This window comes from Lactuca saligna, chromosome 3 (genome assembly GCF_052625555.1).
Source record: "Lactuca saligna cultivar CGN05327 chromosome 3, ASM5262555v1, whole genome shotgun sequence".
NCBI lineage: Eukaryota > Viridiplantae > Streptophyta > Magnoliopsida > Asterales > Asteraceae > Lactuca > Lactuca saligna.
In genome coordinates this window covers 107,099,884-107,113,019 of record NC_136419.1, presented here as the reverse complement: position 1 = coordinate 107,113,019, position 13,136 = coordinate 107,099,884, and the positions used below count along the sequence as shown (strand labels likewise).

Sequence of the window (13,136 nt, the reverse complement as noted above, 5' to 3'; positions counted from 1 at the left end):
CCGGGCCTCCCTGACCTCCTCCCACTGGTATGGAGTGGCCTGGGCCGGAGCCGGTGACCACAGAGCTGGTCGGCCCCTTGTTTTTGTTCATCGATGGACCAAAGGGAGTATTGGTACCTGAAAGGATGACTGGTGGTTGGCTTCTTTCTGCGGGTGCTCCGGACAGGGTTTCCAGTTTCTCCAAAACTTTATCCATGGTTGATTGAAGCTCGTCTTGCCTTTGAGTCGTTTTGTCCTGTCCTTGAAGAAGAATGTCCATCCTCTGCTTCATCTCTTGGATATCCGTTCCATGAGATTGAAGATGAACTTGCATTAACCCCACTTGCTCTTCTACCTTCTTCACAGCCGCTACTTCTTTGGAAGCTCCTCCCATTGGATCACAATGCTCTGATACCAATTGATACCCTCGACCTCAAATCTCACACAGAAAAAAGAACAAAGAAAGGAAATTGGATAGGTGCCCACAATTATAGAGGTGGGTGCTCTCCCAGGTTCATGAAGAAATTTTCATTAACTTTTTGATGATCCAAAAACAAAGCTCTCCAGGACTATAAGTAAGGAACCCCTGGAGGCAAAAGGTACAACGACAAAAACTGCAACCACTATTCTGTCCCCCACAACATAGAACGTGGAAGGAGCATAAACAAAAAGAGGAGCTAACGGAAAAATAAAAGATCCTAAAAAAACAAAAGACAATAGAGAACTTAAAGGGCCTGAATCATCAAGTCGAATTGGGCTGCTTTGGTTTGTTCTTCCTTCTGCTGAAAACGAATGTGTCCTTGGGCCTATCATCCACTTAATTTTTTGATTTTATATAGTATTTATATAATAAAAAATTTAGGACATATCTTCAATTTGTTTAGGACATATCTTATATTATTGGATAAAATAATGAACAAGTATATAAAAGAAATGGATAACTTATACTTACACTTGTAAAACAAGTATAAGCTTGTAAAACAAATGATTAATACGATCAAAACTCATCCCACATGGGAGATAAATAGAAAGAGATGTAGGTTTTGATTTATAAAATTGAATGTTGAAAGGTTATAAGAAGAAAAACAACACAACTCTTCTGCAGGACTCTTTCCGCATTGTTGATTGCAGGACTGGAAATGGCTAAACGATGGTTGCTAAAATGACAATTCTTTCGGCAATAAGTTGCCCAACATTCTCCCCCATTTCCTCTAATTTGACTTTTTGACCAACAAATCATAATGCTTTTATTTTATTTTGTTTTTTTCAATTTTTTTAACATGTAAATGACAAAATTTTGAAAAACATAACAAATCCTAGGTGGTACCTATATAAACCTTGAAGAACTTGGTACCACTTCCTCTAAATTATAGATTCACAATTGGAATTTTCTCATATATTAAGTTTCACTGAAAAAAATTGCAACATATTAACGTGTGTTTACCGGTCACAAAGCACAAATCTAAGCATAAAATATAAAACTAACTTATTTCAATGGACATAAAAAAATATTATTGTGTGTTTGAACATTAGATTGAGTTTTTAAAAAAAATTCCTACAAGTTTATTACATTTAGTGTATGGGATAAAAATTTGTAACACGACTCGTATAATATATGGATTGATTAAAACAAATTTTAATTATGAATGATTAAACGGAAAGTTTATTTCAATTTGAAAATTGAAATAAGTAAAAATTATGAAAACAAAATTAAAATAAAATTATGCGTTTAATTCATTAATTGTGCGACTCGTGTATTAAACGTACCAATTATAACAAATTGTTAAATTCAAACGTTTAAACACTGAATTTATTTAAAATTAAAATTGAAGTTTGAAATTTAAAATTAATATAATATATGTTTAATTTCAAGAAACTAAATTAATGATATATTGAAAAAGAAAAAAAAATAACAAATGAAAAATCAATATCTTAAAATTATAATAAAATAACATGTAACATGATTCACAAAAGAATCACATATCATAAAATTATTTTCATTTATTAAATTGGATATAATTTTTACCAAAAACCAAATAAATTCCTATCTCCAAAGCCTTATGGCATTTAGTTATTCCCCTCTTTCTATCCACTCAAAAATATCCCCAAGTTACCAAAAGCTTAGAATCAAAAACCACCCCACACTTTGACACAACACAAAACAAAATATACCTCTTTTCTTTTTGTAAAGAGTATTTAATCCACCAAAGATAAACTGATAAACTAGATATCAAATTCTAAATAGTAAACACACCCCAATTTTTTATTAATGCTCCAAACAAGTTCATAAAACACACTAAACAAGACAAACACAACCACACTAGAAAAATACCAAACATTATCACATAGCAACAATTTCATCAAACACTTGGTGTGCAACCATTCATCACCATTTCCTCATCTTCATTCTCACTCCACAACCCAAACAGAATCGATCTAGGGGACCCACAACACCCACCTTGACTTTCCTTAACAAACCCATAATACATCATCACACCACCATTTCCAAGATCTTCAAAGCTCGATTCTTTAACACCATAACCTTCAATCTTCAAATCTTTAAAATCCTTCAACTCATTTCCATGCATCGATACAGAAAACTCATTGGGTTTAAAACAACTCAACACCCTTTCAACCAGATGAGTCAAATCAATAGAAGATTTAAAGTCATACCCTACAGCTTCAAAGCTAGCGTAACTAAAACCATCTTCAGGTGTCACATGTATGGTGGAAATCGCATCTTCTTCAATACCATTCATGGAGTATCCACATGGGTCAAACTCAAAATCGCAAATTTTTGACCCGGGTAGAATCTTTTTAATACCCGAAACTTCAGTCATAGAAGAAAAAGAAGAAGAAGAAGAAGAAGAAGGATTTGTTTGATTCTTGAAGAAGACTGAAGAGCTTTTCTTGGATAAATCCGTCATACACATTTCGAGAGTGTAAACTGTTTGGTCAACGGGTTGACTTGGAGTTGAAGCAGAATAGACATGCCATTTTTTAGTGTTTTGACTGTTGTCGACATCACCCATGACGTAAGCTTTGCTATCCAATCCAAGATGACGAAAATACCCATCGAGGGTGAGTACTTCTTCGTTGAAGCTACGATGTGGGAAGGATTGTGAATTTGGGAATATGAAGGTGCCACGTGTGTAGCGTACGGATTTGACAGTGAGGGCAAGATGGGAAGAAAGATGGAGGATTTGTGGGATTGAAAGGAGGAGCTTTGTGGTGCCACATGTTTTGATTATGATCTTGTATGGGTATATGAAGAGGCTGGATTCTGAAAGAACGTATGAATCTAATGAATCGTTTGATAGAGATGAAACGATAGTGCATTGAGCGGGGGATAAGATTGAGTCGAGTTGGGTTCTGGTTAAGGAACGGAGTCCGAGGCCTTTTGGGTCTGCGAAGAGGCCAGGGGTAGAAAAGGAAATTTCAAGCCTCTTTTCGTAGCCTTCGAATCCAATGGCGGATTGTTGGATTTGGATTGTCATTTTGATTTAAAGAGATTTTTTTTTTTTGCTAGAAAGTAAGATTGAAAAAGGGAAAAACTCGAGAAACGGAAAAAGAAAGGTTGTGTAGCGCAGATTAGAGAGAATCAGGATGGTTTCCGAGCACACTGGAAGATAAAAGATAAGAAGAAGAAGAAGAAGAAAGATGGTAAGATATTGGATGTGATGATTGAATTTCATGGAAAAAAGTATGAATTGAAAGAAACTTACGTTGGAGTAAGCAGCAGATTTGAATTTCTTGAGTCCACCGTTTGGTCGTACGTCTTCAATTCCGTAACCTAAAGGAGCTTCGTAGAACAAGGATTTACTACTACTAGACTTCTTCTTGCCAGCTTTTGACTCCATTAGAACATTCAATAATCCTGCAGGAAAGCGAGTTAGAAAGAATTTCATAAATTTGGGGGAAATTTGATTGGCTTTGATTGAGAATGAAAAAGCACAAAGAGAGATATCTTGTGTGTTATTTACAGATTCATATTATGTATTTCATAAATCACGATGAGAAACTGAATAATTATCTACACCAGATCATACAATTACAACAAAAAATACGATATTTAACATGTCATTAACAAGAACTCAGATGTAAAAACGAATGATGAAACGATCGTCTACGCATACTATTAACAAATCAATGACATGTAAAACGAATTATGAAGGATACAATTGAGCATATTCTTAAGCAAACGAACTTACAGATAAAGCTAATTACGAAACGAGAAGCCGCGATTCAAACACGTCAAGATCGTTCGGCACCTGAAATCAGGAATTGCAGGAAGAAACCTTTGATCAATCGAATTGACAACAAAATATAATTTCTAAAAGGCAGAATTAGATTGAGGGATCGAACAACATACCGATTATTTGGGATTGTAATCAGGAAAAGGAAATGCAACTGATGAGTAGATCGAATTTAAAACCCTAAATTGAGTAATTGAGAGAATTCTGAAATTTGAGTGATTTGAATAATAGGGCAAAGGGGTATTATATAGGTGGTTGAGCCCAACAGAGAACCCGTGTTGCCGCGTAAATTACGATTGTAACCTTTAGGGATAAGACGTTGATATACGATTCTGCATTTTTATTTTATTTTATTCTGCATTTTTATTTTTTTGTCTTTTGTTATTTTTTTTATATCAAAAAGAAAAAAAAATGATTTTAAGGGATAAATATAGATAAGAGGGTATTTATAAATTATTTTATAATAACAACATAATATAGCTAAATCATACATCATACATTATCAAATACAAAATAATAAAATTAATAAATATATAATGACATCTATTCCTAATTATCTTCATATAAGTTTCTTTATATCTATTTGGCGTACAAACTGATCAATGATCAATAACCTGTTAAGAGCTAGTTTAATAAATAAATAAAAAAATAGCCTTTACGAAATAATAATGTTTGGTAAAAAAAATAACTGATAAATTAGAATGCAATATAAAATGACAAAGGGATATTTAGATATATATAACTAAAACTAACATTAGATATAATTAAAGGTATATAAAGAATATTTAAAAAGAAGTTTCATAAGTTTCTTAAAGGCTATTTCAATTTAAAAATATTTGTAAGCTATAATAATTGGTTTTTATAATTTAACATACATCAAATTACAATAAATTAATTAATTTTTTTAAACAAAATCGATAATTAACTTACAAGAAAAAGAAGAAAATGATTGAATATACATAATAAATTTGAATAAAAAAGTTGGGTTTGGAATCTTATTCCTACCTTTGTTTTGTCATCCATTTCCATCCGTCCACGTGTAAGTGGAATTTTATCTACTTACAATTTATGTGGTCTAAGTAAACCATGAAATTTTATCAAACTTGACCTGCAAGTCAAAACTTCATTAAAAACTTGTTCTGCAAGATATGAATCTAGTATTTAAAAGTAGCCACATAAAAAAAAAAACCATGTTAAATGTTATAGGAAGCGAGTTCAAGCCTAATGGGGAAAATTCTGAACCAAAAATAAAATAAAATCATAGTTTGAAGACGAATGTAATTTACTCTTTGCTTTATAACTACCCACAATAATTGGATTCACAAATAATGCACTATAATTGCATATTTTCAAGTTCCTTTTAGGTATGTGGTCCAAGAGAAAGAAATTTTGGCTTCTTCCTAGCTTTTGTGTCGTGACATACAAAAGTTCATAAGATTTGTATATAGATTTATGACTGTAGTACTACTTTGTGTTTTACCATAAAATAGAACAAATTCTAGTTATTCCCCTCTCTTTCTATCTCACTCCAAATTTCAAATCTACCAAAAGATTGGAATCAACCAAGACCACCCATGTGAACAAACTATCAAAGATTCTAATCTCCAATTGCAAAAAGGTGTGGCATACAATAATTCGTATGAACACACAAAAGAATAGATTCAATGTATTTATGAAGCATCAATTACACCTAATTGTACATGTATACGTGCTCAAGATGGATGTGGTTTTCTCCAACTATTTTTTGTCATATTTCTCAAAATTTTATTACAATTTAAGTGATGGACGTATCCAAGTAGAAGGAAGGTGGGTTCCACAACCCAACTAATTTTTTAAATGCATTTACAATTTATATAGAAAAAATTAGGACTTATCTTATAGTGTTGGACAATAGAAGACATAGCTTTTATGAATCTCACATCTACTCCAAGTAGAAAGTGTCAAGGAACAACTTTACTCTAAGTTAAAGTTGGTTTTAGTAAAATAAATAAATAAATAAAGGATCAGGGTTGTGTCTTCACACCATTAGTTTTTATACATGTGGAACCGCTTCGGTTGATCTCTTTAACACAACCTTTTAAACCCGGTTAAGGCCACATGGTTTCTATTTTACGTTCGCTACTGGTCTAAGTATAAAGAATTTGATTTTGTTTGTCATTTCGAAAGAATTTATCAAAAGATACAACAACATATACCAATAATCACATTAAGATATGGTAAGGAAGATAGATAATAACAGTCATGCCTCACCAAGAATAAAGTGATCATGTTACATAGATTACCTTCGTCATGATTTAAAAAATAGAACATTTAAAACGGGAAACACATGAGTAGGTAGAATAAGTCAAAGTGACTAGTAAAAGCAATATATAGAGAATCATAAGATTAGTGGATGATCTTGAAACCCTATATATAAAGAAACCAAAAAGGAAGATTAAGTCAACATGGACAATAATAAAAAAATTAAGAATAACTCATAATACAATCATTTACATTGGGAGTGTGTACAACATACTTATTATGTAGATAAAACATGGTATTCCGTAGCAAAACATGATTAGAGACGGAATTTGCTACGGAACCATTATTTATCAAAATTCTTCATTATTAAAGGTTTGTTACGGAATCAGTAAGACCTTCGAAATGGAATTTACAACTTATTCAGTAGCAAAATAGCTATGAACCACATTCGAAGCAATATCGTAGCAAATTAACTATAAATTTTTTCCATAGCAAGTATGTAGCAAATTAACTACAACCCATATGTAGCTAATTTATCATAGATTAACTACAAACTAAACTCGTAGCTAATTTCCATAGAAAATCCACTACGTGTAATGTCAAAGCAAATATTTCATAGTGATTTTACTACGATCTAATTACGTATCAAATATCTCATAGTAAAATTTATCATGACCTACTTTCAAATGTCACAAAATACATTTCATAGCAAAATCCATAACAATTCAACATACATAATAACTACGTAAAAATATCTATAGTAGTTCCGTAAAAAAATCAATCACAAATAAAAGTGAAATGATTAGTTCAAATACATATAAAAATGACTCAAAAAAATTTCAAAGCAAATTTATAACAAAATCAACATTATAAAGTTACAATAAACAATACAAGAAATTACATAAATTCATAATAAAAACATAGTGTATCATAAAATGAATTTTGCTTTATCCAAAATACCAATCAAATTAATCTAATAGTCAAACCCAACTAGAAATTCTCAAACAGTTGTATAAAACAACTCACTTTCAGGATCATCCTCTTCTAATAGTGTCAAAAACGCCAAATCCTACAATATTATTGTTGCATCAATATACAGTTTATAAAAAAATATTTTTTAAGTTCTTATAATTAAATAAGTTAAAAAGTAAACTTACATGAACTTCATTGATTTTGTAAACATGAATACCTCATAGCATGAATGAGCTTATCCCTTATTTATATATATATATATATATATATATATATATATATATATATATATATATATATATATAGAGAGAGAGAGAGAGAGAGAAAGAAAGAGAGTCAAGATCAAATAAGAAGGAAATTTTTGGTAGGAAGGTAAGAAGTTTTTTTTCTACATATTTTTTTCGTAAACAAACAAAATGAATCATTAGATGATTCATTTGTAAGATGATTCACAAGAAAAAATTCTCAAAAAAAACATCTCGATGATTCATTTATATAATGATTTTGTTGTTATTCACTAAAATTGTCAAAAAAGTGAATTTTTTCTTAATTTACTTAAAAATGAATCATATAGATGTTTTTTTGAGAATTTTTTCTTGCGAATTATCTTACAAATGAATCATCTAGTGATTCATTTTTTTTGTTCGTCAAAAAAATATGTAGAAAAAAAACTTCTTACCTTCTTACCAAAAAAATTTTCTTACCGGATCTATATATATATATATATATATATATATATATATATATATATATATATATATATATATATATATATATATATATATATATATATATATATATGGAAAAGTGAATATACCCTTAAGGGTATATAAGCTTAGGTACCCAAACACAACATAATACGTCGTTTTAGTTGATATATTCATTATAATGTTCTTAAACTTCAACCCGCAACATTATTTACTTTCAATATTTTCAAATTTTCGCTATTATCTTTCTGTTTTATCACATCTTTTTATCGAACACCTACTAGGCTTTATATATTCTCGTTAAAAATGAAAATAATTTAAGAGAAAGATAAATGTGTAATTTATAAAAATCATGGAAGTAAATCAAGTTAGAAGTTAAATTACATGAACATTGTACAATTAGAATGTATTATATGATATAAAACGATGTAGTATGGTGAGTTTGAGTACCTAAGCTTATATACCCTTAAGGGTATATTCATTTTATATATATATATATATATATATATATATATATATATATATATATATATATCAAATCAAGATGTAATTAAGGAAATATATAGACTATAATAATTTACACTAACCAATAATAGTCAAGAAGATGGTTATATTATAATGATATTTTAGGATGTTATAATATTTTCATAAAGTGATCATAAATATCAAATCAAGATGTAATGAAGGAAATATATAGACTATAATAATTTACATTAACCAATAATAGTCAAATAGATGGTTATATTATAATGATATTTTAGGATGTTATAATATTTTCATAAAGTTATCATAAATAAAGAGGGTTAATGACAAAAAAATCACAATATTTTGTCATTTTTTTAGGTTCAACCACCCAATTTTCATTTTTGCTAAAAGATATCACCTACTTTTAGATAAAAGTTTTATCGTAACCACTTGACTTGCATTTGTGCTAAAAATACAACAAAATTTCATTTTGTGCTATAAAACCACTCATAAATTGGTGGTTTAACCGAGCTTTTGAAAAAATATAGTGTTTTTTTATTAATTAAACCCGACTATGATGTTAAGGTAACAGTGACCGCGTTGCAACGCTTTACCAAAAAAATAGCAGTTTTTTCAAAACGTATTAAAAATTGTTGGTTAAACCCAATTTTTGGAAAAATATAGTATTTTTCACCATGTTCCCTAAATAAAAATGAACGTAGTATGCTATAAAACTTAAAATAGACCTCCATCAAATCAAATGAAAATAAGATGCTAAAAATGATATTAGCCAGTAAAAAACACTTATCGAATCTCAATCATAAGTCAAAATTGCGGCTAGTTATATCTTTTTGGGTGTCTACAAAAATTGCCTTTACACTAGCACATGATGCAAGGTTCATTTCCCTTTTAATAAAATTTCTATAAAAATAAGCCATGGTAACGTAATGCAAAAAACCTGAATATTATAAAATATATAAAAACTTCAAAAATGATCCTTGTGGTTTTCAAAAATATCAAGTTTAGTCCCTAAGTTCAAAAAACCTTACAGATGGTCCCTATGGTTTCAATACTTTTAAGATTTAGTCCTTCCGGCTCACTCCGTTAGCAAATAGCCGTTAAGTAAGGGGCATTTTTGTCATTCCACTACCCAGGGACCATTTATGAGGTTTTGTATTACCTTTTTTTTTAAATAAATAAATAAATAAATTTTAATATGTAAGGGGTCTCTCTCTCTCTCTCTCTCAGTTCGTCTCCTCCCCTTTCTCTCTTCTTCCCCATTCTTCTTCTTCCTCCCGAAAAAAAACCCTGCTTCCCTATTGTCTAGAAGCAAAGAACTGCAACTCTGATACCTGTCTCAAAATGACCTTCAACAAATTCTCTTTCTCTACATACGCTTCCTTTGCTACGTTTTCTGATTATCTTCCTTGTGTTTGAGGATGTCTTAGAGCTTCCAATCTCATTCCCTTGTTTGGTTCACTCACAGGGTTTGGTTTTGCAGGCCTTTCGTTAATGAATACGGAGCTTTATAGTTTGCTAAAGAACCAAATGATGGTGATTTTGGGGTTGATGACTCCATTTGATTCATGTAAGACTTAACCTGATAACCATGAACAATAGTTGGTTGATCATCGAACCCAATATAAGCTTGAGGGATTCGAAGACCATTAGAAGATGATTGAAGGCGACGGCTATGGTATCGCTTTTTCACCAAGGTCCATCACATTGAGGTTTGACCATTCTGTGAACCCAGTAAATTGAGTCAGTGGTCGTTTGCACACTATGATGTATTGTTGCCTTCGAATTCATGTTCGCCTTTGAATTTATTCCGAGTAATTTGTCAAGTTTTCTTGTTTTTGCTTCCTGCGTTGGTTCACCATGGTAATAAGATTTCAGATGAATGTTCATCTTTTATGGATTGACAATCTTTTCTGGATTTGATCTTGGAAGAAGATGATTCTCATTACAATCATGCGAATTTGATCATTTTGAAACGGCTGAACCCAAGTCATCTTTTCCGACGATCTGCCACCATGGACTTGATACCTCACCGTTTTTCTCAATCTCGACCTAACGTTGTTGCTAGCTGGTTTTGGTTTTGTTGGGAAGAAGGAATCTGTCATTCCGATCCGGTAGAAGTGATATTAACTGGTTTTGACTCTTTCAAAAATGAGCAAAGAAAACCCCCAATAGTTACGATGGTTGTTTCAACGAAGATGAAGATTGGAGTTAGATTAGATCTAAAAAAATCGTGATCAGATAAAAGGGAAGCAGGGGAATTTTTTCTGGAGGAAGAAGAGAGAGAGAGAGAGAGAGAGAGAGAGAGAGAGAGGTGGGTGGGTGGGTGGGACCCCTTGCATATTAAATTTTATTTATTTATTTATTTATTTTAAAAAAGTAATACAAAACCTCATAAATGGTCCCTGGTAGTCAAATGACAAAAATGTTCCTTACTTAACGGTTAATTGTTAACGGAGTGAGCCGGAAGAACCAAATGTTAAAGTTTTGAAACCACAGAGACCATCTTTGAGGTTTTTTGAACTTAGGGACTAAACTTGATATTTTTGAAAACCATAGAGATCATTTTTAAAGTTTTGTCATTATTAAATTAGTTTTCTTTTTTGCTCCTGACCAAAAGTAATAACAAAAAGATAAAAAAAATATTCAACAACAATACCTAACTATTAGCAAATTATACATCTTTGGTTACATACCTCTTGTACATGTCTTTCAATCTAAATCTATTTCATTCTAGAATATAGTTTATAATTGTAGACAACATAGAGAAACCTTCATTATGACCACCATATCTTATAATGAACCTAATGAAATATCAACCAGCTTATCAAAATAATGCTTCTTATTTGTGAAATACTTCCTGGCTAATAAATAATAATAACACAATAAATATTCAAACTCTTTATTTGTATAACAGGGAAAGGTCTAAGGGAAGGAGAAAAAGCTGTTGCTTTATTTTTAACAAAAGTTGAGGAAAAAAATGTTTTTGTCTATAAGTGAATCATGGATTCATATATTAGTGAACGAGTACAAAACAACAAGGAAATCTTGGTAGGAGTTGTACAGCAGGAAGGGAAAACATCAGGAAACTCATGAATTTATGGTAGGTTTCATGTGCTTCATATGCTACAATCAGAATGCACACAATTCATTCTCCATAATCTCACAGCTACAAAAATAATCAAAATTCAAAAGTTATGCAAGATTCCAATCCTACACGAATCAACAAAATAAGCACAGTAATCAATAAAGTCACAAAATACCAATTAAAATCCAAAAAAAACTTCTAGAATTATAGCATGAATCGGTTAGGGGAATGGAAAAAATAGTACTGAGGGAAGACCAGAAAACGTTTCATACATGTTCGAGACGAAAATCGCACCTATGTAGAGACCTAGAATTTGACTTGTGTAGCAGATGAAAGGAGAAGGGCTTACAAGCGAGGGTATAGCGGGGGCGGTTTAGCAGCGGTTGCAACCGAGGAGGAGAGCGGGATCTAAATTTTGTGCTTGTGAAATACTTAGGGTGCGGTTAGTTGCGGAAAAATGAACCGTTTTTCGGAAATTTTTTCCAACGAAAATGAGGATTTTTAAAACATGTTTAGTTCGTCTATTTTTCTAAATTTTTCATGGAAAATGAAAATTTTCTGTTTTCAAAAATTACAAAGAAGTGAGAAAACCGATAATCATTATTTTCCATATTTTTCTAATTCAAATTTTTTCTAAAATATAAACACACTCACTCCCACCCCAGCCCATCCACCTCTACCTATTCTCACCTTAACACCCTCAACCTACCACACCCATACCTACCTAAAGTTACTCCCAAACCCACCCCCACCCTCACACACAGACACATACCCACAAATACCCACACACACACACACCAACCCTCACAAACACACACCACCCCCCACAAACACACATATACCCCCCACACCCCCACAAACACACATACACACACAAACTCACACCCACATCCAACCTCACCTCACCCCCCCCCCCCCCCCACACACACACCCACCTACCCACCCATAAACTCATACCTACACCGACCCCCACCACCACACCCATAGAAACACACATATATACATACACACACACACCCATAAACTCACACCCACACCCACCCCACCCTACACACATACACACACAACACCACTACCATAATCACCTACCTACCACCACCACTACCCCATCACCAGCACCACTGCCGCCATCACCACCACCATCCCGTTGCCACCAACAACACCACTACCCCCCACCCCTCCCCCCCCCCCCCCCACCCCCGGGTGTTGCTGCCCCCACCACCGCCACTGTCCACACGCCCATCCTACCACCACTACCGTTTTCTAAAAATGAAAACCGATAGAAAATTACACATCTAAACACGTTTTCTAATTTTCTAAAACTGAAAATGAAAAATGAATAAGTTTTAAATAAACGTGTTTCCTAAATTTTCCAATGAAAATTGAAAACGGAAAACAAAAACTGAAAAG

General features: G+C 32.2%; 1 protein-coding gene across 1 annotated transcript; it reads right to left on the bottom strand.

The window, feature by feature from the left end:
* Nucleotides 1–2,214: 2,214 nt before the first annotated feature.
* Nucleotides 2,215–3,846, bottom strand: LOC145037107 (S-adenosylmethionine decarboxylase proenzyme-like). Its single transcript, XM_078985678.1, has 2 exons — nucleotides 3,705–3,846; nucleotides 2,215–3,601 (listed from the first exon to the last, which is right to left on the bottom strand). Exon 2 carries the CDS (start codon nucleotides 3,474–3,476, stop codon nucleotides 2,340–2,342), a length of 1,137 nt encoding a protein of 378 aa, XP_078841804.1. The 5' UTR covers nucleotides 3,477–3,601; nucleotides 3,705–3,846; the 3' UTR covers nucleotides 2,215–2,339.
* Nucleotides 3,847–13,136: the final 9,290 nt, after the last annotated feature.